We start from the raw sequence: 27,902 nt of genomic DNA, 5'->3' as shown, positions 1-27,902 counted from the left end.
CTAAGATTGCTCAGTTCTAGAACTGTTTTCTCACCTTTGGCTATAGCATTCTAACTTTCGTAGCTCCCAATCTTACATTCTGTTTTTCCTTATGTCTTTCAGATCCAGGTGAACTTGAAAGAGCTAGAAGCAGCTGCCTGGTTTAGCCATGAGGAGGTGGCTGCAGCCCTGAAGAGGAAGCACCCTTATGCTCAGCAACAGGATGGGACTTTCCCATTCTGGTTGCCCCCTAAGTTAGCCATCGCCCATCAACTGATTAGGGAGTGGGTGGAAAATCCGACCTGCCCCTCCCTGCCTGCTTAGCTCAGATCACCTAGGCCCCTCCTCAGGAGGGCACATCACAGATCTGTTGAGAAGGGGGAGGTGACAAAGGCCATATCCAACCAGATTCATGTTAAGGCAGAGAAGGTGAGCCTACAGCGAGACACCTCTGCCAGCAGAGTTAATGAAAGAGGTTCCTACTCCATCGCAACCAAAAATGCCAGCGTGAGAAAACGAATGAGATGGCAACTGGCAAAATTGGGAAGTTGAAGCTTTATCTGAGATGTGGGCCCTTGTTTACCCATTTTCTCCAAGGCCTTGGGAGTAACATCTTTTGGCATGTGGCTTGTTAATGCTGGGTTTATATCTAACTGCCAAAATGAGCCTGGCATAATTTTGGTTAAAACTTGTATCTGGCCCTAACCGGTTTGGCTCACTGGATAGTGTTGTCCTGCAGGCTGAAGGGTCCCAGGTTCGATTCCGGTCAAGGGCATGTACCTTGGTTGCGGGCACATCCCCAATAAGAGGTGTGCAGGAGGCAACTGATCGATATTTCTCTCTCATCAGTGTTCCTAACTCTTTATTCTTCTCCCTTCCTCTCTGTAAAAAATCAATAAAATATATTTTTAAAAAAACCTTTTATCTGAGTAGTGAAAATATGTAGCAAATCTCAACCCACTTAATTACTTTTTATCCTCATAGAATTAAGACAAATAGCACAACATAACATTTTTGAAATCATGTACAGGTAATTATTTTGTTCATGGTAGTTAAATAGGAGTCCTGTTTCTTTAAGTCCCCTGAGGGATGCGGAAGTGGGAGCTAAGGTCTTCCGCAGGGGCCTCAGTAACAAATCAGGTGCAGTGAGGTTCTGCTGAGGTAACTGCAAGGTGGTCAGTCTTTTTTTTTTTTTTTTTTTTTTTGCTGTTACTTGCTCAGTTTGTAACATAAGGCAGTGATTGTCACTTTGCCATTCCTGTTTCCCTCAATGTGAAATGGTTCCTGCTATTTGCATATCCAGTAAGTGTTGTAACTCAAACCAAGGGATTAGGGAGGATGAACCATTTCTTGAATTTTATGGGATAAACTAAATTTAGGAATTCTCATCATTCATATATGCCATTTTATACCTTGTCATAGGGGAGAAGAATTTATCTGGAGGAAATAAAAGAAGTTTACATACCTCTGTTTAGATGTATTTTTCTGTCTTATGAAGAGAGGAAAGTGCAGAAAGTGAGAATTTGGAGGGGGCGGGAGAAAGGGAATCTGTATTAGTGTGACAAGTGTTTAAGTCAGGTTCCAAGTCTCGGGACAATTGACACAATGTGCAGAAGAAACACTGCCGGAGGCCAGTTTGAAAAGAAGAATGGATGTCTGGGGAAAGAGCTGTATCCTCAGATGATTTCAGGCACTAACATGATTAAATATGAGTGCCAAAAACCGAAGATTATGCATACATCAAAGTTCCACAGGACTAAGAAAAAGCTTCTAGAACTAGAAAAGTTGAAGCACTGAATTTCCTATTGAAAAAAGTCATTGCTGTCACACTGCAAACCATCATTGCTTTGGAAATCAAAGTACCTTCACCAGGAAACGCTGAGGGATAAAATGAGATGGGACTTGATTGTCCTGCGAGATTGGCAGCTTGCTCTGGCCTGAGCTGAACCCGCACGTAGAAGGGAAAAGCACTCCTGAAAGAGGTCCCGAGATTTCCCCTTATCTTGCAGTCAGAAGAAAACAGTTCAGGGTCCATGTGTATTACCATCTCCCAATCTTTTCTATCTCCATGTGGGTGTGTTTGTGAGCACATGTGTACACATCCCCAGTCTGAAAATACAGGATAGAGAGGGGAGGGTGCGTGTTTCTCAAATTTACCGTGGAGTAACTGTTTGCTTTTGGATTAATGTGTTGTTTTGGAAAAGAAAAGATGAGAGTGGCTAACAGGAGAAGCTGCACCATTGAACTTTGTTTTCCCGGCAATGAGTGGGAAGAGAGCTTTGCTATTCAGAACTCCAAGGATATCTGAAAGTTGAGGCTAAAGAGGACAAGGTTAGGATGCTGCAATTGACATAAGCAAAAGGAACTTTGGTACAGGGCTTACCTGGCTGGAGAATATGTATGTGGCAATTAATGATGAAGGTGCTAAGGATAAAAAGAACCCATTGGGTCTATGAAGTAGAATAGTAAAAACAAGTTAAATATTAAAATCAGTGTATTTGTCACCAGAGTGATCCTGGCTCAAGGTCATTCCAGGTAACTGGAATAAAAAAGCAACTCATTTAAAGCAGCTAAAAAAAATAATAAAATTGAAGATGAATTACCACTAAAATGAGTATTTTCATTTTAATATTTCTAATTTACTAAATATTAAAGATGAGACAGAGGGCGGGAGACCAGGACACAGGCTTTATTGGAGGAGAAGGAACTCTGCCGGCCTGCCTCCCAAAGGAAGAGAGCACACAGGCAGGGGTGAAGGCGCCCTTTGAGGGGAGGAAAGGGGAGGGATGGGGCTTAGGGTACTCAGCACATGCTGATTGGTGGTTTCATGTAAGGCATGTGATTAGGGACCTAGAGACTTAAGAATCAGGGGCTTAGGGTATTTGGCAGGTGCTGATTGGTGGTTCAATGTGCAGTCCATATAAGGTGCCTGGTTAGGTGCTCAGGAATGTTCGGGCTGCAGGTGGAGTTTATGTCATTCTCCACCCATCTGTTGGGGGAAGGGAGGATCTATCATTCCAGGCTTTTGGGAATATTTTTAAAAATATATATATTTTATTGATTTTTTACAGAGAGGAAGAGAGAGGGATAGAGAGTTAGAAACATCGATGAGAATCATCGATCAGCTGCCTCTCGCACACCCCCTACTGGGGATGTGCCCACAACCAAGGTACAGACCCTTCAGTCCGCAGGCCAATGCTCTATCCACTGAGCCAAACCGGTTTCGGCTGGGAATATTTTTTAAAAATTGAGAGTCCGGGCAAGGTCAGAGGGTGAAGGTCCATCTTCCGTAGCTACTTCCTTTATAATAATTTGCATTATTCCAAAAAATTCTCTCAATATGGTGTCCCTCAAAAAATGTATACACACTTTAACAGTTGATAGCTCAATTTTGAAATTGAAATGTATTTTAATAAACACTGCCTTTAGAATTATAAAAAAAAAAAAAAAAAAGCAACTCATTCATTCTTTATTTTTTACTACCTTCCTTTCTCTACCCAACATTTAGTCCTCAATAAATATAAACAATGTTCTAAACATGGCATATGTAACCTCTTCTTTTCACTTAAAACCTGTGTAGCCTCTGGAAGATCACAAAGACCCTGGCAGAGAGGAGAAGTCAACCTGTGAAACTTGTAATGAAGAAATATGTATTTTTAAATATATATATATTTGTGTTTTTTTTAAAGAGAGGAAAGGAGAGGGAGAGAGAATCAAAAATATCGATGTAAGAGAAACATCGATCAGCTGCCTCCTGCATGCCCCCTACTGGGGATGTGCCTGCAACCAAGGTGCATGCCCTTAACCAGAATCAAACCAGGGACTCTTCAGTTCGGGGGCTAATGCTCTACCCACTGAGCCAAAGCGGTTAGGGCTGAATAAATATTTTTTACTAAATGAGTACTCTAAACTAGAAAGGAGCACACTCGGGTTCACTATTTATTTACAAAGAGAAAGGACAGGCTGGATGTGCCGGTTAGTCTTTCGCGGGCTTACTTGCGGGCCTGGGATCTGTGTTGTCCGGCAGCTGCACGCCCATGCTTTGTAAGAGGTTGGAAGCAGGTCCGGCCAGCCCAGCTTGGGAGCTATACGATTCCAGGATGTTTGAGACCAGGTTTAGGTCTACGTCCACTGGTGTCATCACAGGTCCTCCTGCACTAGAATCGTCCTCATCTGAATTGCTATTGGTAGCCTGGGCTACAGATTCCTTATTCATGGAGGGAAAGAGAATCATGGGATAATATGTCAATAGGTTGTTGTAGTTACAATGCAAAGCTAACCAACGATGTAAAATTGAATTCCAAATTATCTTAATAGAAAGTAAAAACGAAGTCTAATAAACTATGTAATTTAACACATACATTAAAATTTCGTTCCAAAGATTATACTACACTTTTTTTGAGTAATAGTTTCTACAAATTGAATGACTTTCTTCCCTATTTTGAAAGAGCCTAAGGGAGATAAGCAGGGTAAAGACATACATTTATAGGGTGCCTAACAGTTTTAAAAAATAAACATTAAAACCATTTTTAAAAAGAATCTACATTTTTTTCTAAGAAAAAGAAACTAAATTTTCCTTTTTCCCAATGAAAAAGCAAAGTAAAAACCTGACGCTTTTTGGAGCTGAACCACAAAGACTCTGAACTGTTACTGGAGCCTCTGAGTTCACAGGCTGAGGGAGGATTTGAAAGATGCAACGTGACCCACTCAACGTGGTCCATGTGCACCGCTTCAGTGCTTGTTAGAAACGTAAAAGCCGAGGCCACGCTTCAGATAATACTTAACCAGTGTCTGTATTTTAATATGGTGAGTGGCTCAGATCACACTACCACTTAAGAAACCTGCTTTAAATAACGCTAATGTATGGTTTCTATTAGGCTTTGGCAATATTAAAAGTGGTTATAATTGTAAATGTGGTTTAAATGACCAAAGCAAGGGAATAACATTAATTAAGGTCCATTATGGGTTTTACTGTTGTCTCATTTGGTTCTATGACATGAGGATTATTTGTCAATGGATAGTCACAGTGGATGGCAGAAATGGATTTCAAACACTCATCCGTGAGATGCCTCTTTTCTAGTGTTAGTGCTGGTATAATCAGTAGGATCAAAACACGACTAGGAGATGAATTCTACATTTGGCTCTAAATTTGGGAAATTTACAAATCAAATACTATTAAGACTTGAAAAATATTTGGATATTTAGAGACATTTCTCCTTTAAAAAAAAAAAATCAATGGCCGAAACCGGTTTGGCTCAATGGATAGAGCGTCGGCTTGGGGACTGAAGGATCCCAAGTTCGATTCCGGTCAAGGGCATGTACCTTGGTTGCGGGCATATCCCCAGTGGGGGGTGTGCAAGAGGCAGCTGATCAATGACTCTCTCTCATTGATGTTTCTGATTCTCTATCTCTCTCCCTTCCTATCTGTACAAATTCAATAAAAATATATTTTTAAAAAAATCAATGTAAGCTCTTAATCGTAGTATCACATACTAATTTCAACACATCACATGATATTATTTCAAATCCTGATAGATAACAGAGTAATATAATTAAGCTTATTTTAGGAAAATAAAGTTAATAATCCGTCATCCAACCAGAGTTAGGAAAAATTAGCAATCTGGTTTATTTCAAATAAAAAAAATCAAATTATCACAAACAAGAAAAAAAACCACAAGATAAAATATGTTTTTAGCCGTCCTTTGTAATAGACTCAGAAAGGGAAAGAAGTTAAACACACACATACCATTTGCTTCTGGGTGGCGAAACTTTTGCCAATGCTGGTATGTGCCAATTCCCGGTCCATCTGGGCCATGTATGACTTGAGATCATCAAGTGTTCCTTTTACAGATGCTTCTTCCCCGGGCTCCTGTGTTTCAAAATCCAAGTCATCATCACTTTCTAAGCTTTCAAAGTCTTCCTCATCCTGGTCATCAGAGTCCGACTCAGGAGGCCTTGGTCCTACATCCCAACATAGAAAATGCCACTTGGTAAAAAATGTTTTGAGTGATTACACCTTTCAAAAGACTTAGAAAATTATTTGCAGAAAAGAACCAATATACACAGGCAAACTCCTTCACAAAAATCACTTCCAGAAAATGGTGCTGCTGGTAGGTATTTGTAGAAAAGTACACAAGCTGAACTGAAAGAGTCAACTCTTTTTTAAGTGTATTAGTTCACTATAAAATAAAAGCTATGATATGCATGAATAGATTTTGTAAAAATATTTTTTTTAGTAATTTCAGAAAGAAAAGGAGAGAGAAAGAAACATTAATAAGAGAGAATCAAGCCGAAGCCGGTTTGGCTCAGTGGCAGAGCGTCGGTCTGCGGACTGAAAGGTCCCAGGTTCGATTCCGGTCAAGGGCATGTACCTTGGTTGCAGGCACATCCCTGGTGGGGTTGTGCAAGAGGCAGCTGGTCGATGTTTCTCTCTCATCGGTGTTTCTAGTACTCTATCTCTCTCCCTTCCTCCTCTCCTTGAAATATCAATAAAATATATTAAAAAAAAAAAAAAAAAAAAAAAGAGAGAGAGAGAGAGAGAATCATTGATGAGATGCCTCTTGCATGCCCTCTACTGGGGATCCAGCCCGCAACCCAAGCATGTGTGCCCTGACCAGGAATTGAACTGTGACCTCTTGGTTCACAGGTCAATGCTTACTCAACCAATGAACTACACTAGCTGGGCTGCATAAGTACATTTTGATGTGAACATTCAAGCCATACAAAGTTACTGTCTCGGCAGGCTAGTGGCATGCACATGGGTTGCTCAGAATTACTGCCTCACATTTCCCTCTCTTCCTTGAGTTAGGCATCTAACATCAAGACGGCAGGAATTTTTGTTGAAAGCAATTCAAAATTATGAAGAGAAAGCATTGTTTTGTCTTCCGAGAAATCTAATGCTCCACTGCCCACCCATACTACTTACAATTTTAAAATGAAAACAAACATCACACTGTAACTTACCTAAAATCTTATCAAAGTAATTAAGAAAAGAATCTGCATCAAAAGTGATTGGAGTTTCAGAAGGGTCTCTGCAAAATTAAAGGAAGAAAACAATTTATCTAGAACTTAACTCTTTGAAACTTTTTTTTCAAGTCCCATTCTTAGGAACACTACTAGAGATACAACCTCAAAAGAGGTGCAACAAGGAAAACTGGTAGTTTAAATTTTATTTACTTTATTGTCGAGACCTGTTTGGCTCAATGGATAGAGCGTCGTCTTGGGGACTGGAGGGTCCCGGGTTCGATTCCGGTCAAGGGCATGTACCTTGGTTGCAGGCATATCCCCAGTAGGGGGTGTGCAGGAGGCAGCTGATCGATGACTCTCTCTCATCGATGTTTCTAACTCTCTATTTCTCTCCCTTCCTCTCTGTACAAAATCAATAAAATATATTTTTAAAAAAATTTTATTTACTTTAAAAAATATATATTTAAATATATTTCTATTGATTTCAGAGAAGAAGGGAGAGGGGAGAGATAGAAACATCAATGATGATAGCGAATCAGGAGAGAGAGAAAATAGAAATATTAATGATGAGAGAGAATCACTGATTAGCTACCTCCTACAGGTCCAGGACTGGCTGCAACCAGAATTAAACCTGGGACCCTTCAATTTGCAGGCTGATACTCTAGCCACTGAGCCAAACCAGACAGAGCTAAAATATATTAAAATATATTTTAACAATATAAAATAATATATATATATATATTATATATATATATATTATATATATATATATATATATATATATATATATATATATTATATATATATATATATATATTGATTTCAGAGAGGGAGAGGGAGAGAAAAATCAATGATAAGAGAAAATCATTGATCAGCTGCCTCCTGCACACCCACAACTGGGAATTGAGCCCGCAACTTGGGCATGTGCCCTGACCAGGAATCAAACTAGTAACCTTCTGGTGCCTGCGCTGATGCTCAACCCATTGAGCTACACCAGCTGGGCAGCAGTTTAAATTTTAAAAATCCTTATACTTACTGGTCTTGCAAGGCAACACAAATGGGAAAAACTGATAGAATCAAAGTAAAAATTGCACTTTGTTTATGCACATTTAACTTAAGTTGATTTAAGGATCTACCCACCCATTTCAAACTCCTATAAGATATAGCAAAAAAAAAGTTCTCTTTAAGAACCAAATCTTTAAAAATTATTAAGAACAAACTTTCTCTTGGGGTTTTGAAGAGAGAATATTGAACATAAATTGTATTTATCTCATGAGCTCCACAGCATCAACACTGATAAAGTAACAAATTCATCTACCCTTTTCCCCCCATTCCTTGCCAAATACAACTTCCCAATTCTTCTATTATTTCCTCCCCCTCCTGTGAATGTGAAGCCTCCAATATGCTTTCGGGGGAGATGAGAAGTCTGAGCTCGCTGAGAGCCGGCTGGGGAGAGCCCATAGGTTCTGGGTAGAAGTTGGAGGGTAAAGGGCACAGTGGCCCTGAGCAGCTCTGAGACGGCAGCTTTTAGACCTGCCGAGGGGTCTCTCTCAAGGATTGCCAAGGATAAGATTACTAGAACTCTGACTCCAGATAAGTAAGTTATGCCACTAGATACCACAACAGGGAAACAAGGCATTACAAACCATTTCCTTTAAAAAAAAAACAACAGAAAGTGTGCACGTGGCAGTGAGGGATGACACCTTGGCTATGACTATTCAGGTATACAATTCAACGCAAATTACCGAGGCAGCTCTGCTCCTTTGTGCGTGGAGACTTTGGATATGAAAGCTTTCATGCTCTTTGAGACTTGGGTTAAGTCATAGTGCTCCTTCTCCTTGGAAACGGGCTCTTCTGGCTCTTTTTTGCCAGCAGCTTCTTGCAGTAGCTGGTCCAACTGATCTGGCGAGAGATCCAACCACTGGTCATCTGAAAGGAGAAAGCGTGACACTGCCATACCACATTCACATGAAAGTTCTCTAGGGGAAGGACCCTATGAGACTTAGTGGGATGTTTTAATTTTTCTAACCCATCTGCTCCCTCCTGGCCCATCACTTACCATCTTCTGGGGGAAGATTAGCTTCTTCTTTCTTAAGCTCTTCGATATCAAATGGTAATGTCTGTAATAAGGTTAAGATTTCTTCACCTGGGCTCATAGCAAGAGAGCTACAAAAAAAAGAGAGAGAGAGATGCCGGGACCGGTTTGGCTCAGTGGATAGAGCGTCAGCCTGCGGACTGAAAGGTCCCGGGTTCGATTCCGGGCAAGGGCATGTACCTTGGTTATGGGCACATCCCCAGTGGGGGGGGGGGGGGTGCAAGAGGCAGCTGATCGATGATTCTCTCTCATCGATGTTTCTAACTCTCTATCTCTCTCTTCCTCTCTGTGAAAAATCAATAAAATATATTAAAAGAGAGAGAGAGAGAGAGAGAGAGAGAGGGAGACAGAGACACTATTATCCTATATAATAAAAGCCTAATATATATGCTAAGTGTTTGGTTGACCGGTCAGCTGTTCAATTGAACAAAGCGTAATATGCTAATAACACGCTAAGGTCACTCAACCACCCGCTATGATGTGTACTGACCACCAGGGGGGCAGACAGTTAGGCAGTCCACCAGTTGCTATGACATGCACTGATCACCAGGGGGCAGCTGCTATGACCAGCTTGCTGGGGTCCAGCCAATTGGGACTGACCAAGACGGGCCAGACATGCCCTGGAGCCCTTCCGCAGCCCCTCCCCAGCTGGCCAACCTCCTGCATCTCTCCTCCGCCCCAATGGTGCCTGGCCTGTGCCCTCTGTAACCCAGGACCCCTCGGGGGATGCTGGAGAGCTGGTTTCAGTTTGATCCCGCAGGCCAGGCCGAGGACCCCACTGGTGCACAAATTCATGTACCGGGCCTCTAGTTTTTGTTTTGTTTTGTTTTGTTTTTTATATAAGAGCACTCGCTCAGAATAGCATTTTAAAGTTGAAAGGAATTACCTAATCTAATTTGTTTTTAAAATACAGACCCCCACCCTAGCCAGTTTTGCTAAGTGGATAGAGCATTAGCCTGCAGACCAAAGGGTTCCAAGGTTTGATTCCAAATAATTCTGTAGCCCTGACAGGTTTGGCTCAGTGGATAGAGTGTTGGCCTGTGAACTGAAGGGTCCCAGGTTTGATTCCGGTCAAGGGCATGTACCTTGGTTGTGAGCACATCCCAGTAGGGAGGTGTGCAGGAGGCAGCTGAATTGATGTTTCTCTCTCATCAATGTTTCTAATCCTCTATCCCTCTTTCTTCCTCTCTGTAAAAAAATCAATAAAATATAATTGAAAAAAAAAAATAAGTTTGGGCGCAATGAAATAAGAGTGGTCAATGATGACTTCTTTGCTATTTTTACTTTTAGTTTAAGAGATTTGAATGATACAAACTAGTACAAAAGATAACATAACCAATGTCCATATTCCTATGACCCAAAATTATAATATTGTTATATTTACTTCTAAATACATGATTACTTTTATACATTTAACATAAAAAAATCAAACTAGTAACATGTATATCAGGGGTCTTCAAACTACGGCCCGCGGGCCACATGCGGCCCGCAGAGGAGTCTGATCCGGCCCGCCAGGTTTTTTGGGCAGTGAGCGCAGCCGAGGTGTTACAGTAAGAATTAGTAGTTCATATAGTCCGGCCCTCCAGCTCTCTGAGGGACCGTGATCTGGCCCCCACTTTAAAAAGTTTGAGGACCCCTGATGTATATGTACTTAAAGAAAATATGTCTTTATTAATTTAATTTAATTTAATTTAAATTTAATTTTTTAATATATTTTGATTTTTTTACAGAGAGGAAGGGAGAGGGATAGAGAGTCAAAAACATCGTTAAGAGAGAAACATTGATCAGCTGCCTCCTGCACACCTCCTACTGGGATGTGCCCGCAACCAAGGTACATGCCCTTGACCAGAACGAAACTTGGGACCTTCAGTCCACAGGCCAATGCTCTATCCACTGAGCCAAACCAGTTTTGGCGAGTCTTTATTAATTTTTAGAGAGAGAAAGGGAGAGGGGAAAAGAGAAACATCAATCCACTGTCTCCTGTGCACACCCCAACTGGTGATCAAACCTGCTGCAATATGGGTATGTGCCCTGACTGGGATTTGAACTTGCAACCTTTCAGTGCACAGAGTCATGCTTTTATCTATTAAAACATATACACTGAGTGGCCAGATTATTATGATCTTTGAACGCATAATAATCTGGCCACTCAATGTATATCCTATATAATAAAAGGCTAATATGCAAATTGTTCCCTCGACCAGGAGTTCAACCAGCAGTTAGGCCGGCCAACCACCCATGTCTCCTCCCCCTGGCCAGGCTGGCCAGACCCCATCCATGCATGAATTCATGCACCGGGCCTGTAATACACACACACACACTGAGTGGCCAGATTATTATGATCTCTGAAAGCTGTTTCCTGTGATGACTAGCACCACCAGTTCCAATCCACTCTCTACTCTAACAAGTGTCATTCTGGGCCCCTGTGTGTGTTTGTGGGGGTATTTCTCTGTTGTATTTGCTGTTTGTTCTCTTTACCTGGAACATTATTCCCACAAATACCTATATGTCTTATTCCCTCACTTCGCTCAGGTCTCTTCTCATTGGAAGGGCTCCTTAACCAATCTAGCTAAAATAGCAGCCCAAGCCGGGTCTGGTGTGGCCAGGCCCGGAGCAGCAGCTGCCAGGCTGGGAGCAGCCAGGCCCGAAGCAGCCGGGCCCGAAGCAGCCGGGCCCGGAGCAGCCGGGCCCAGAGCAGCCGGGTTGGGTGCGGCCAGGCCTGGAGCAGCAGCAGCCAAGTCCAGAGCAACTAGGTCGGGAGCGGCAGTGACCAGACCCGGAGCAGCTGGTTGTGGAACGAACCAGAGCAACAGAGGCCAGGCCCGGAGCATCCAGGCCCGAAACAGCTCGCTCCTCGCCTGCCCCTGCCCCACAGCTGCCTCTCAGACATGGCTGGAAACTTTTGCGGGAACTTGAGGGTCTGCTGAATCAAGTGATGAAGGCTTAGATCTGGATGTGTTGAGTTAGTATAGCGCTGGGGTGTTGATCTGTGAGTGCCTTGGGTGGGGCCTGGATGAGGCTGGTTGACCTATTTGGAAATGTCTTTTGTGTGAAGTGTATCATTGGGCATGAGGAGGTATTATTGATATGAGAAAATGCTAAGTAACTGATTTACTATCTGAAAAGGGATTTATTAGTGGGGAAAGGGAGGGAGGAAGAGACTGAACATAAACTGTGCACCTATGGATGAGGACAATGGGGGATGGGGAGGGGGCGGAGGGCGGGGTGGGAACCTGGTGGAGGGGGGAAGAAATGAGGAACCTTTGTAATAATATGAATAAAGATTGATTTAAAAAATAAATAAATAAATAAAATAAAATAGCAGCCCATTTCTCTCTCCCATAGATAGCTTTTTCTTCAAAGCACTTGTCACCGTCTAATATCATGTAGTGGTTTACCATCTTTCTATCACATTAGTATGTAAGTTCTACAAGGGCAGGCAGACTTGGGGTTTGCTTGGATCCCCAGTGTCCGGAACAGGGTCTAGCACATAGTAGATACCCAAATTTACTTGCTGAATAAATGATATACATGTGGTTTTCAATGGGGGACAATTTTGCCCCCCAGGGGACATTTGACAATGTGTGGTGACACTTTGGTTGCCACAACTGGGGGTGGAGGAAATCCGATTGGCATCTACTGGGTAGAGGCCAGGGATGCTGCTGAGCATCTTATGATACACCGGGAGTCACCCACAACAAAGAATTATCAGGTCCAAAATGTAAACAGTGCCGAGATTGTGAGATTCTGAAGTACGGTAGGTTTATGTATATTTAGCTAATCTCTAAATGAAGATGCTGTAATTCATGTATTTGCTATTGATAGACACGTAGATTGTGTGTAATTTTTCACTATCACAATCTCAAATAGTTTTTAGGAGAGGAGATTTATTTCAAACAGATTCTGCTGGCTCTAATAGTTGAATTGAAAGAGAAAGTTAACTAGAGGTTGAGAAACACATAGATATTGTCATAGCTCAAGGAATAATTAGTGTAGCTGAGCAGTAAGAAAGGAATACAAGATACAAGATATTTAACAGGCTCTGCGGTGTCAGATTCAAGGACAGCCCAGAGATCTGGGCGATAGGAGAATGGAGGTCCTATTAAAAGACAGTGGGGCCCGACCAGTGTGGCTCAGTGGTTGAGCGTCAACCCATGAATGGGAGATAATGGTCAATTCCCGGTCAGGGCACATGCTTGGGCTGCCGGCTCAATCCCCAGTAAGTAGCATGCAGGAGGCAACCGATTGATGATTCTCTCTCATCATTGATGTTTCTCTCTCTCTCTCCCCCTCTCCTTTCCTGTCTCTGAAATCAATAAAAAAATATTTTTAAAAAAAGATAGTGGGAGGTAGACTATGATATTAATTCAGCTATTGAAAAAATTGGAAATTCAAGTATAGGTATGGAGGGAGATGTGAGGTTGGTTTTAAGCTGTTTAAAAACTATCCTGGTTGAGGGAATAAAGGTATCTCCTGCAACATAATTGAAATTTTAGACATTTAAGCTACATGCAACTTTTTGCAAATAGTAAAAATGTTGAGTTTTCATTTGGAAGCTGACTGCCTGCTTCATCCTCTGTTTTATTTTTTAAGAGTATATGTTCATTGATTTTTTAAAGAGAGGAAGGGAGAGAAGAGTCAGAAATATCAATGAGAAATACCCATCAGCTGCCTCCTGCACACCCCCTACTGGAAAAAAGAGCCCGAAACCAAGGTACATCCCCTTGATAAGAATCAAACCTGGGACCCTTCAGTCCTTGGGCTGACGCTCTATCCACTGAGCCAAATCAGTCAGGGATTCATCCTGTGTTTCAGACCTTCCTAAAATAGCTAACCACAGCCCAGAACTCCCGCAGGGATTAAGCACATAGTGGAGACCACACTGTCTGAGTGTGACTCTTAGGTCTGTGTGACCTTTGGCAAATTACTTAATCTCTCCTGACCCCAGCTTCGCAGTTGTAAGTAGGGAACAATAACGTTTACTTCATAGGGCTGTAAGGGGGAATTAAATGAGTTTAAAGTGGCCTGTGCTTTGTAAGTACTGAATACATGTTAGCCATTATCCAATGACGATGGTAATAGCTACCGGTGCCAGGGATCAAAGCACAACACCTCCTCTCTCCCAGCTCCAACCCCTTCGGTAATCACGATCCTTGCCATTAACTATCTAACTATGTAAACTCCAACTTCTGCAACTGTCCTTAAGAGTAAGTAACTCCTTAACTTCTGGCAGTGTCCTCTCTGCTGCCATGATTAAGCAGTGACAAACTCACCTTTCTGGCCGGTTTACTGAGAGCTGGAAGTAGTTCTTTGCCATTTCTAGTCTCTCCTGGTACTGTGAAGAACCTTCTATCAGTCCCTGAAAAATAATAATAACCTATCAGAACATTATTTACATAGTCTCAACCCATTGTACTCCATAAGCGTCTGTAGACGCAGGTGGCAGACCTTCCATATGCCATGTGCGTCTATTAAAAAAAAAAATGTTTTCCCTAAGTGGCAGCCCTGACCAACTTTAAAATCATTTTTAATGAGAATTTTCAGCTGAAAATATTCAAGCACACCCAAACTGTGAGCAATATATTTATTTTTTATAATATTCATTGCAAATTGATTTTTTAAATTAAATTCAAAATATCGTGGCATGTGGGAATGGTTTCCATTTTGGATGTGGCAGTTAACTGGTTAAAATGACCTGCTTACCAGCAACTTTCAGGGAGGCAGAACATGATCTACTGCTCAGGAGTCATGAGGCCTGGGTCCTAGTCCCTGTCTTGTCATTAATGTGCCTGTTTGGGCTCTGGTTTCCTCAAATAAGGGACTAGGTGAGATGTTATGGTTCCTAATCATTATCACTGTTAAAGGGTCATTTTCCAACTTGGAAGGTTTTCTACCATTTTCTATTAATTATTAAGTAATCATTAATTAACCAGTACTTTATAAGATAAAGCACAAATAGAACCAAAATAACAGTATAATCCCACCTTACCTATCATTTGTTTTTCACACACATGCTTATAGTGGCATTCATACTTAATATTTTACACTCATTACAAATATACTAGCCCAGCTGGTGTGGCTCAGTGGTTGAATGTTGACCTATGAACCAGGAGGTCATGGTTCGATTCCTGGGTTGTGGGGTGTGCAAGAGGCAGATTCTCTCTCATCATTGATGTTTCTCTCTCTCTCTCTCTCTCTCTCTCTCTCTCTCTCTCTCTCTCTCTCCCTCATCCTTCCACTCTGAAGTCAATACAAAATTTAAAAATATAGATATATACTATAAGTATTTTTCCATATTGGTACACAATCTTTATAATCATATTTGTATGGACTTTTCTATTGCTTTAATGTTTACTTAAAATAGACTGTTCAAAGTGAAGGCTCTGAGTTTCAATCTTTCTTTAGCTCTTGGGACACACTACTAAATTACTTTGCAGTTAAGATTCTATTAATTTACAATGTTACCAGCAATGTATATGAGTATTAATTTCACTATACTCTCAACAACACTGAATACCACTCATACCTGTTTACCTACATGAAAACAATCTTTATTATTGTGCTCATATGCATATCTCTACTACTGTGAGAGTGAATATTTTAAAATAAATTTACTAATTGGCTTTTTGTAATTTTTTAAATCCTTATCTTTGCTAATTTTGCTATTTCTTCATGTTTGCTTTACAGATTTGTGACAATCATTCATCTGATACAAACAATAATTTTTATCACTGCAGTGTTTCCCAAAGTGCGGTACGCGTACCCCCAGGGGTACGGGAAGCGTTTGGTGGGGGTACGCGTTGCACCGGAGTTTGGTGGGGATATGCACTGCACCGTGCTTAGCTGCGCCTAATTCTACGTTCTCATGAGTACGAGGGGTACTCAGCGTTACGAAAATTAAAGAAGGGGTACACATATGTCAAAAGTTTGGGAAACACTGCTTTAGAGAAATGCTATTAATTTTTCTAATACTGGCAATGATTCATAGACACCCCTTCATTACCACTGAATTAGAATGGTTCCTTTAAATTCTATCTCCTATAATTATGTCCCATATCAAACTTGGACCATAGGACTTTGAATCACTGGCTTGATTTTCCGTGAATAGCACAATTTAAAAATGCATCGCAAAGGCCTACCTTAAAGTAGTCGTTCTTTTTCAGACTGTCCAGGAAGCCAGCCCAGAGCGGTGAGGCAGTCACAGGGCATTTCTTGGAGTCAGAAAAATGGGGGCTACATTTGGAGCATAGAATCTCAAATCCATGAGCCTAGATGGAGCAGATAATATTTTTATTATTAAGTTACTTTCTTTCCCTTTAGACATGTTCAAGAACTAGGTGACTGGACACAAGAACATATGGACATTTATAACACTTTTTAAAGTTTATGAAAAATCTGACTTTATTTCCAAATTTCTCAATCTCCGTAGATTACTAAAAATTATAGCAGAACGCAAATAATACAAAACAAGATTCTTGTTCTCTTCAAAGAGATTTCTTTTCTTGCTGATGATTAACTAGAATTTAAACTTATTTCTTGTTTGCTTAAAAAAAAGACTTGCAGGCTTCTTGTCGAACAGAAATTATCAATGAATTGATCATGGTCTCAGACAGAGTAAAGGGAGAAGAATCACTTCATTTTAAGAGTCCTTTCATTAAAAAATATCAATGCACATGGCAAAATAATCCAAACAGGGAGCTTCCCTGGTCACTGCAGAGGAAGCAGCTGTTGCACATCACCTCAGAAGTATTCTCTGCTCTCAGGCAGACAGGGCATATCTGTTGCTCAAGGGCAGCATACACACTGCTCTAAACCTGCTTTTTCATTTTGTCATATGCCTTAGAGATCATTTTCTGTGAGCACACATAAATTTATTCATCTTATTTCACCATAATTTATGTTTCCCTTCTAATAGACATTTAGGTAGTTCTCAATCTTTGCTACTATAAACAATGCTCTCATGAGTATCCTCAAAGTCTTTGTGAACATGCAAAGTATATGGAGGACAGATTTTTAAAAGTGAAGATGCTGAGAAGAAGGCTTTGTGCATTTTAAATGTTGAGGGATACTGACAAATTTTGTTCCAATTTACATATCCATTAATGTTTAATAGTACTATCTCTTTCTCTATATATTTTTACTAATCCAGTATGTAGTATCAAACTCTTTGATACTACATACTACATTTGATAACAAATGGTGAAAATACTACTTTTTAGATTTAATTGGCATTTATTTTATTATATGAGAAAGGGTCAATATATTTCACGTTTAGATTAAAAATCTGTGTATTTCCTATTCTCTGGACTATCTTTTTATGTCTCTAAACATTTTTTATTAATTGATTTGTATTTTTTCATATTAACTTGTAGGAACACTATATATTAAATAAATAAGCTTTGTTATTTTTTTTAAAATATATTTTATTGATTTTTTACAGAGAGGAAGGAAGAGAAACAGAGAGCCAGAAACATTGATGAGAGAGAAACATTGACCAGCTGCCTCCTGCACACCCCCCACCGGGGATGTGCCCGCAACCAATGTACATGCCCTTGACCGGAATCGAACCCAGGACCCCTCAGTCCGCAGACCGACGCTCTACCACTGAGCCAAACCAGTTTCAGCTAAGCTTTGTTATTTAAATTAAAAATATTTTCTCCATGTTTACTTTCTTTTGACTTTATATATGGGTTCTTTTTATATACAGAAATATTTACTATTTGCATAATCAAATTTATCAGTCTTTTCTAGCTTATGACTTCAAGTCATGCTTAGAATCCTTTCCTACAAAGATTATCAAAATTTCAAATTTTATGGTTTCGATTCTTTCAATTAAATATTTGGTCCAACTGGAATTTACTTTGGTACAGGTGTGAGGGACCAACTTTAATATTCAGATGGCTTCAGAGTTGTCCTATCATCATTTACTGAATAATCCATTTTTCCTTATTTAAATGTTTTACCACATTTTTGCATAAACAGGATATATTTCTAAACTTTATATGCTGTGCCATTGTTCTCTTAAGAGCCCTTCTAGACATAGGAAGAAAATAAGATTTTCTGTTCAGCTTTACCAGCTTCATGCCCAGTTCATGGGCCCGGTACTGGGGATGAGCGGGAGGAGGCAACTTGTATCCACTCCGCCGGTCTGGCATAAACCTTTGTTGCATCAGCTGTGCATACAGACACTTAGTGAAGGTGACCTAGACATTGAGACACAAAAGACACAAGTCTTTTCTTAAAATTAAAATTTGAATATTATTTCATAGTTAATAACAATAGCCTCATTTATGAGCTTCATATTCATATGAAATGCAAAGACCCCACCTATTCACTGCCAATATTTCATAGTAGTAGCTTTAATGAGATAATTAAATGAGTAATTCACATGCCATAAAATTTACCCTATTTTTTAATTATCACTAATGAAATTCTTTTTTTTTTTTTATAATATATTTTATTGATTTTGTACGAAGAGAAAGGGAGAGAGATAGTTAGAAACATCGATGAGAGAGAGTCATCAATCAGCTGCCTCTTGCACACCCTCTACTGCGGATATGCCCACAACCAAGGTACATGCCCTTAACCGAAATCGAACCCAGGACCTTTCAGTCCCCAAGCCGACGCTGAGCCAAACTGCTCTCGGCACTAATGAAATTCTTATTAGTTACATCTTCTGGCAATTTTGCTGTTTAGAAGATAAAAAATAATTCTTTTTAAAAATTATTTATTTAAAAATATATTTTATTGATTTTTTTTACAGAGAGGAAGGGAGAGAGATAGAGAGTTAGAAACATCGATGAGAGAGAAACATTGATCAGCTGCCTCCTGCGCACTCCCTACTGGGTATGTGTCAGCAACCAAGCTACATGCCCTTGACAGGAATTGAACCCGGGACCCTTGAGTCCACAGGCTGACGCTCTATCTACTGAGCCAAACCGATTAGGGTTAAATTGTTTTTTAAAAATATGTTTTTATTGATTTCAGAGAGAAAGGGAGAGGAAGAGAGAAACATCAATTATGAGAGTGAATCATTGATCGATTGCCTCCTGTACAACCCCTACTGGGGATGGAGCCTGCAACCCAGGCACATCCCCTGACCAGGAATCAAACCGTGGCCTCCTGGTTCATAGGCCAACACTCAATCACTGAACTGTACTGGACAGGCCAGAAATAAAATGTAGCTAGGAAACATTGGGATATAAAATAGGTAGTCAGGTCTCTTGAAACCTTTCACTGGCTGGGAGGAAAGAAAAAAGGGAAGAGAGGATATTAACTTAAAATGAGGAAACAGAATATTTTCAACTTTTTTGAGTGAACAATTAAAATAACATTTAACTCCTCAGTGAGGCAAACGAAATGATCAAGAGTGATATCTTACCGATGTCATTATTCGTGTTTCAGGCAAGAAGGTCTTGAAAACACGACAGGCCCGCAGGTCAGTGGGGTCCCGCAGGTAAAAGGCCTGCACTCCGGCGGCCACCAGTCGGGGGCGCTGCTTCAGCACGGCCACAATGCCCGCTGGCAGGAAGCAGTGAGCTCGATGGAGGGAGGCTTGAATTTTTTCTGGGTATCTGTGACAGAACGTAATTACTTTAACTTTATAATATGTAAATATCTAGAATTTTTACATCATTTATTTCTCTTTAACATCTTATCTTGGTTCATCGATTGTGAGATAGAGTGACAAAAGAGTTAAAGATAAAAATACTGCATATACTAAAAACTGCAGGAAAGAAGAGAAGAGAAAAGAAAAGTTGGGAGGAAATTGAATATTTTAAAGAAGGACTAAGGCAGTTAAATAAAAACAGAACAAAATCTCTACTATACTCTTTTTTTTTTATACTTTAGAACAAGGATAAAATTAAAGTTTATTCTTCTAAAAAATGGTTTAAGTATAATTTGGTAGTCAATTCCATGAAGAATGAAGAATGAATGAAAATTAGTATTAATCTAGGTGAAATTCTACATTCAATTACAGATTTGAACTGTCCTAAAGCATAATGCTCCTTCACTAGCAATGAAAATGTTATTTTTTTTACCCTCTGATACGCCTATTCACAGCAGCTCGTACAGATTCTGAAGCCAAAATTTTTTCTGGGTGTGTTGAGATTATATTCAGTGCTTGTGGGATTGTTGGGGGTGCAGTCGGTAACCAGGATACTGCTCCAGGTGTCCTAGGTGCAGGAATAATGCACAACTCCCCATGGTAGAAAAACACCTGCAAAATGTTAATTTCAGTTTTCATACTAGGCACTGCAACAGGATATCATCTCCCTAAGTTTCCCAAATTTGTGTTTACTTACCCTATTAGCACTATTTTCAGGATCCAGCCATTTAGGGAGATAGTCAGCAGCTTCTATTAACAAGAATTCACCATCATTGTCTTCAATCCTAATGCCAAAAAAGTTCCACTTTTGTATTCATAAAGCACATACTTGCCAGTAATTAAACAGATTTTTTAATAATATACTTGTTTATTCTAATAAACTTTTTCACTCATCTTAGTAAATATCTAGGTATGTACAGTGTATAGGCTGCTATTGTTAAAACAAATGTTTAAGATAGTAAGTTTGTTTTTTAAAATATGGAATGCTTCACTGAAAAAGACTATAAGATTGTATGGGGGAGTTGGAGAGAAAATAAGTATACAAATAAATAACAGCAGACAAAAGTATGAAAAAATATATAAAATACTATAGGGTTTTAAAAGAAAAAAAAAAAATCACAGATAGCCAAGACTAGTTAACTCTCTATAGAAATTAAGAGGTATTATTTGGGCCTTGAAAGATCATTTTATTTTGCTTTATTTGCATTACTTTTATTTTATTTTTAAAATATATCTTTATTGTTTTTGAGAGAAGGGAGAGATATATTATATATATAATGCATATTTTATAATATATAATATTTTTTATTTTTTATAAATGTTTTATAATATATAAAAATTTATTAAAATGCCTATAATTTAAAGAGCTTTTATAGGCCTGGTGTTTATACATGAACCATCAATATATACATATCTGAATCTGCACATAAAAGGAATTGCCATCTGCCCCAGTGTGGCTGAGTTGGTTGAGCGTTCTCTCCCATGACCAGGAGGTCACTGGTTTGATTCCTGGCCAGAGCACATGCCTGGGTTGCAGGCTGGATCCCCAGTAGGGGGTGTGCAGGAGGCAGCAGATTGATGTTTCTCTCTCTCTTCTCCCTTCCTCTCTCTGAAGTCAATAAAAACATTTTTTTAAAAAGGTATTGCCTCCTCCTTATTATACTTGTAAAGACAGAAACTAATATATTTTATTTGTTCATTTAAAATGCTATAATTTATTAAGAAATTATTGCTAATTATTTGTAGGTGTGATAACAGTAGTATTTATTTTTATTTATTTACTTGGTTTTTTAAAAATCCTCACTCCAGGACATGTTCTTTGTTGATTTTAGAGAGAAAGGAAGGGAGAAATAGAGAGAGAAGCATGATCAGTTGCCTCCCACAAGCACTGAACCTATCACCTTTTGGTGTATAGGAAGACACTCCAATCAACTGAGCCACTCCAGCCAGGGCAGTAGTGTTTAAAATAACAATTCGTATTGCTTAGACTTTCTTCCTTAAGTATTTGAAGACCAAATGGCATAGCACTGGATATTTGCTTTAAAATAATCTTATGTGATATGGAAGGAGCGGAAGGGTATAGCTAGAATAACCATGAGTTGATAATTTTTGAACCTGTGTGATGGGAACACATGAATTCATTTTTCCTACTTTTATGTATGTTTGAAATTTCAATGTTATATAAAATTTTCAAATTTGTTGTTTTTCTTTTTGTTCTGCTGGGGAAGAGTTTGGGTGGATAGAAAAAGATCAGAATTTGAGGGCTAAGAAACTAGAACAAGCCTAAGTGGGTGAAACGCCCTCTGCTGGTAGAACTCTGTCATTACAGAGAACTATCAGTTTCTATTTTTAAAAACTGAATTAGAATTTACTTTGCTATCTACACAATTGTTCACTGATATCTCTCTGAATTTCTTACACATATAATTTCTAAATGTTTAGCTATGGTCTAATAGACAAGTACATGGTAAAGATATCTGTGAAATACATGGGATGTGTTTGTGTATATGGAATTATTTTTTAAAGATCTACAAGAAATTGGATGATGATTACTTCTGAGAAATCAAAGCAGTATACCCTTTGTATTGTTTGAATTTTGTTTACCATGTGTCTGTGTTCTTTCATGAGAATTAAAAAAAAAAACAAACCTAAAACAAGTGGGTTTGGTTTGAAATATTTTGGAAGGTGAACTCTGCATTGATACTTTCATTCTTCCTCGAGAAAAGGAAGGAAACACACAGGTCACTTTTAAAATCACCCCAAATCTGTAAAATTTCTACCAGACCACAGAAAAAAACATACTAAATGGATAAAAAAAAATATCATAGTTTACAAGAATAAAATAACTATAATACCTTGCTACCAATTCTGGAAATTCCTTTGTGATTTGCTTTACTATATAAACAATAAGCCATTCATCCTCGATGTTATCCCCAAACTTTGTCACACCAAATATATGAGCAGGAACACCTCCTAAAAACAAGAGAAAGGAATCATATAACCAAAGTGATTTGCCAATGCAAATAAGAATACAAACAATCATTCAGTTATACAAACAGTCCTTGGTTGTGCTCTGGAGACTATACTAGGATCAGGGGTTGCAATCCCCAGCTCCGTGTATCGGAATAAGACACAAGAAGCATGTTCTTGAGGAGCTGAGGACCCCAACAATGACAGACAACCAAGTCATCTCAAGACAAGATGATACACAGAGGTACGCACTGAGGACTTTGTGAACATAAAGGATGTGACATCTGAGTTATGCTCATCAGAGGAATGACCAGAAAGAAGTAGGCTTTCCAGAAAGACAGAATAGTATGTGCAAAGGCACAGAGGTTCTACGAATATTAGGTAGTTAGGTTTGGATGGAACAGAATTTTTACTAGTAAACAAGTATCCAATTATACGCAGAAATTAAACAGCATACTTTTTTTATTTTTTAATTGATTTCAGAGAGGAGGGGAGAGGGAGAGAGAGAGAAACATCAATGATGGTAGAGAATCATTGATGGTAAATATCAGCTGCCTCCTGCATGCCCTACACTGGGGATCCAGGCTGCAACCCAGGCATGTGCCCTGACTGGGAATTGAACTGTGACCTCCTGGTTTATAGGTCGATGCTCAATCCTTGAGCCGTGCTGGCTGGGCATAAACAACATACTCTTAAACAACCAATGCGTCAAAGAAAAAATCATAAGAGAAATTAGGAAATATCTTGGGGAAATAAAAACAAAAACTCAACATACCAAAACTTATAAGATACGGTGAAAGCAGTGCTAAAAGAGAAGTTTAAAATTACAAAAGACCTCAAATCAACAACCTAACTTTACATCTTAAGGAACTAGAAAAGAACAAACTAAATCCTAAGCTAGCAGAAGGAAGGAAATAATGAAGATTAGAGCAGAGATATATAAAATAGAAAACAGAAACATAATAGAAAAAAATCAGCATAAACTAAGTTCGTTTGTTAGAAAGATCAACAAAATTAACAAAATGTTAGTTAGATTAACTAAGATAAAAGAGAGAAGACTCGAAAATAAAAGAGGGGATATTATCACCTATTTCACAGAAATAAAAGGACCATAAGAGAACACTATGATTGTATATCAACAAATTGGATAACTTAGAAGAAATGGCTAAATTCCTAGAAACATGCAATCTATCTAGTCTGGTCGAGAAGAAACAGAAAATCTAAAGAGACCTTGAACTCGTAAGAAAATTGAATCAGTAATCAAAATTTCCCAACAACAAAAAATGCCCAGGATCAAATGACTTCACTGGAGAATTATAACAACCATATGAAAAAGAATTAACATCAACACTCCTCAAAAGCACTTACCAAAACACTGAGGAGGAGCAACTACTCCCAAACTCATTTTATGAGGCCAGCATTACCCCAATACCAGACAAAAGATAGTATAAGAAAACGAGGACCAAAATCCCTGTGAATATCGATGTAGAAATCCTCATCAAAATACTAGCAAACTGAATTCAGTAACACATTAAAAGGACTGTGCACCAGGACCATGTGGAATATAATCCTGAAATGCAAGGATGGTTCAACATATGAAAATCAGTCAGTGCACTACACCACATTAACAGAATGAGGTCAAACACGTGCATGTGGAGTGTCTCAAAAGCTGCCATGGCAAAGAACAGGCGGGAAGAAGAGCCCAGTCAACTCTTCTCATCCTCACCCAGACCTCCCAAGTTTGTTAAACCAGAGAAACTCCATTTAGTGTGTCTATATCTATCTGATACATTAACCTTCAATTTGAACTTCATCCAGAAGCAACATGGAGCTGTTCAAAATGTTAGGCAGGCGAGTGGTGACAGGATCAAATTAGTGTTCTTCAAAAGTAAATTTAACAGAATGAGGAAACTAGAGATGCCTAAACTGGAGAGGTTAGTTAACGGGTTATCATAATCTTCTAGATGAAGGGATAAAAAGGGCCTATACAGCCCTAGCTGGTTTGGCTCAGTGGACAGAGCATCAGCCTGCGGACTGAAGGGTCCCAGGTTCCATTCTGGCCAAGGACACATGCCCAGGTTGCAGGCTCAATCCCCAGTGTGAGGTGTGCAGGAGGCAACTGATCAATGACTCTCTCATCACTGATGTTTCTCTCTCTCTCTCCCTTCTCCTCTGAAATCAATAAAAAAAATCTATATACATATACATATACATATACATATACATACATATATATATATATATATATATATATATATATATATATATTCTTTTTTTAAAAAGAGGCCTATACTGTAGCCAAACTGATGTAGAGAAAGGGTCACATTTTAGGAGTATTCACACTAGGACTTAGTCCCTGACTAAACATGGTGAAGTGAGGTACTGAGCATGATTTTGAATGACTAACTAACTTGGATAACTAGGTAGATGGCAAAGCCATTAAGCAAGATGAGAGAACACTGGATAAACATGATTTTCTAGAAAAAAGGGTTGGTTTTGCATGTGCTGCACTAACGTGACGTGTTCTTGCCAATAAATACCACATGCATTTCTGTGAAATTAACAGGTAGAGAAGACATTTGACAACCAGTTGAGAACCAGACTTAGGGTCTCACAGGATGCCATGCTCCTGATTGAAACAAGATCACATGAATCACTGTATAAGGAGAGCCTGGTCACCTATCCATGATTCTAGAGGTCAGATCTCAACAACCAACAACACAGGGAAGACAATGAAAAATCTCAAAATGCTTCTGACAGGCAAATAATGGTTATAAAGCCCAATTATTTCTCTTTATAAGCCAGGCAGAGCACTACCGAAAACAACCTTATAAAACAAGGCAACCTACTAATCACACCATCAATAGTGAGAAATACAGAGTAACAGCTAAAGATGCCTGAATCTATTTCGTATAGGTACCTAGACACATTGTGGCATAAAAAAAGTAAAGTTTAAAAGAACAGCCCACGTTTAATAATTTTTCTTAGTTCCTAAGGTAGTGACTATTAGAATGTTTTCATCGATATGAATGAAAAAAAATTTTTTTAAAGGCTTACCTTAATACAGGCAAGCATCACTAATCTAAATCTCCTGACAACACTGAATAAACGGTGGGCTATTATACATCACTGTTATCAGAATGACCTTAAACACCACCATATCAAATCACAATAAGTAAAAGAGCCTTCCTTACCTTTCTCAGGTTTGTATTTGAGATTGAAAGGCTGATTCTGCCAGATATACTGGACCAGCATAGGTGCGAACTGGGTCATTATTCTCTCAATATACTTCTGAAGAATCTCCTTGTGTTTCTCTGCATCCCTTGGTTCATCTGGTATCAGGAACAGGCGGTACTCCACAGTATCTTCCACTGTCGCAAGCTTCATATTCTCCTCCATTCTTCTTTGAAAACTACATTTAAAGTTTCAATAACATAAACCATCTAGAACAATCTAGAAGCAATATACCATTCCCTGAATTATTCTAGGGGATTCCATTAACATTGTTTTCCAAAATTCAATCATCCACATACCATCATCATGATTTTTGCCTTGCTCATTTACCAAAAATAATAACATTTATTTAATGTTCTTTCAATGACAGTTTTGTGCTTAAAATTGTTTTTTGTTTTTTTATTTATTTTTCAAAATATATTTTATTGATTTTTTTTACAGAGAGGAAAGGAGAGAGAGAGCTAGAAACATCAATGAGAAACAACGACCAGCTGCCTCCTGCACACCCCCCAATGGGGATGTGCCTGCAACCAATGTACATGCCCTTGACCGGAATCGAACCTGGGACCTTTCAGTCCGCAGACAGACGCTCTATCCACTGAGCCAAACCAGTTTTGGCAAAATTACTATGTTCTTTATACTTAAAATTATGTTACAGAAACTTGTGATATAATACAATGAATGGAAATCCAGTATCATATTCCCAAATTATGTAAGAACAAATAAAAAAATTTTGTCTTTGTAGTTGCAGCGGCGTGTAACAAACACACTTTGAGAACACTGCACTAACATCTTCTGTTGAAATACTATCCAAAGTCGCAGCTCTGCCACTGAATTAATTGTGTCATTTTTGGGTATATTCTTTCTTTAATTGCAGAATTAAATTGTTACTCTACCATCTCTAGAATCCTTCCCCAACTTAACTTTTTATTATTTAAACCCTCTTAAAAGCAATCTGCCTTACTCTGAAGAATTTTGATCTATTTATAAACACTATTATGACATAGAGGAATTAAAAACTACAAAACAGCCGAGACCGGTTTGGCTCAATGGATAGAGCGTCGGCTTGAGGACTGAAAGGTCCCGGGTTTGATTCCGGTCAGGGGCATGTACCTTGGTTGCGGGCACATCCCCAGTAAGGGGTGTGCAAGAGGCAGCTGATCGATGACTCTCTCTTATCGATGTTTCTAACTCTCTATCTTTCTCCCTTCCTCTGTACAAAATCAATAAAATATATTAAAAAACAAAACAAAAAAAAACACTACAAAACATTCATGTCTTATCCCAAAACAATTTGCCCATGGTTCTTGACCCTACAACTACCTGTCCAAATTTTGCCCCTTTTTCAGATCTTGGGGGGTGAGGGGAACACAGCTCTGTCATACCAGGAGGTGGAGGTGGTAGAGATCTATCTTCGAAGAGTTTCCATTACAAACAAAAGTATAGTGTATTACTGCTGCCAGGTGATGCTTTGTAAACAACGGCACAGCTCTGGATGGCCCACGTGCTTCGATTTCTATATCTACTCGGCTTTCCATCGGACTAATAAGATGAGATGGAGAGGAACCTGCATCTTTCATCGCAGGCTGCCCAGATCATCCTTCGGCCTTTCAACCCAGAGGGGCAGACAGTTAATTCTACCCACCTAGCCACCCCATAACGCCAAGCACACCTGATTGCGAAGAATTCCGTGTCAGAACCAGAAGGGACTTGGAGGTCACTCGAGCTAAGCCCTCACGGTACAGATGACAAAACCGGGGGCACAGAAACGAGAAGCGACCAGGCAGCAGGGGCCTGGCTTGCCGTCTCGGGCTCTTGACTCAGATAAGCTCCCGCCTTCCGTCGGACAAAATGAAGCCCACTCCTCTTACGGTTCTAGGGCCTCTCCGGCACGTCTCTACGGCGGCAGCTTTCCTCCGCCGCCCCGCCCGCCGCGTGAGCCGCTCGGGAACCGGGAACAGCCGGCAGCCGCCAAAGCCTGAACCCCACGTTCCTCCCAGACGCCCGTCGGGAACCCGAGGCCCGCTCCGCGCCGGAACCCCCGAGGCG

The 27,902-nt window shown here is 39.6% G+C and overlaps 2 protein-coding genes across 8 annotated transcripts in view; one reads left to right on the top strand and one right to left on the bottom strand.

Moving 5' to 3' along the window:
* NUDT13 (nudix hydrolase 13) overlaps positions 1 to 27,902 on the top strand; it is a 438,779-nt gene that overhangs the window by 15,029 nt on the left and 395,848 nt on the right. The window contains exon 9 of one of the 3 annotated variants that reach the window (XM_084904983.1): positions 103 to 3,148. In XM_084904983.1, the coding sequence (XP_084761109.1) occupies positions 103 to 303 (201 nt within the window). In that variant the 3' untranslated portion in view covers positions 304 to 3,148. Of the gene's footprint in view, positions 1 to 102; positions 3,149 to 27,902 lie in introns of those variants that run through there. The other 2 variants (XM_084904985.1, XM_084904984.1) reach the window with 2 other exon arrangements.
* ECD (ecdysoneless cell cycle regulator) lies at positions 2,649 to 27,902 on the bottom strand. 5 transcript variants are annotated; one of them, XM_084904939.1, is made up of 15 exons: positions 27,725 to 27,899; positions 25,814 to 26,031; positions 22,505 to 22,622; positions 20,347 to 20,434; positions 20,083 to 20,261; positions 19,422 to 19,614; positions 18,115 to 18,243; positions 16,180 to 16,308; positions 14,314 to 14,399; positions 9,005 to 9,111; positions 8,691 to 8,874; positions 6,943 to 7,010; positions 5,726 to 5,940; positions 3,976 to 4,186; positions 2,649 to 2,968 (listed from the first exon to the last, which is right to left on the bottom strand). In XM_084904939.1, the coding sequence occupies exons 2-15, from the start codon at positions 26,016 to 26,018 to the stop codon at positions 2,949 to 2,951; spliced, it is 1,932 nt and encodes a 643-aa protein (XP_084761065.1). In that variant the 5' UTR covers positions 26,019 to 26,031; positions 27,725 to 27,899; the 3' UTR covers positions 2,649 to 2,948. The 5 variants fall into 5 exon arrangements, with proteins under 5 accessions (XP_084761065.1, XP_084761063.1, XP_084761064.1 ...); XM_084904937.1 differs by having other exon boundaries at positions 27,526 to 27,893; XM_084904938.1 differs by lacking the exon at positions 2,649 to 2,968 and having other exon boundaries at positions 3,905 to 4,186; positions 27,725 to 27,902.

Source organism: Pipistrellus hanaki (genome assembly GCF_964339955.1).
Source record: "Pipistrellus hanaki genome assembly, chromosome: 14".
Taxonomy (NCBI): Eukaryota; Metazoa; Chordata; class Mammalia; order Chiroptera; family Vespertilionidae; genus Pipistrellus; species Pipistrellus hanaki.
Note: the sequence above shows the minus strand (reverse complement) of the source record. Positions and strands in the feature narration are given on the sequence as shown.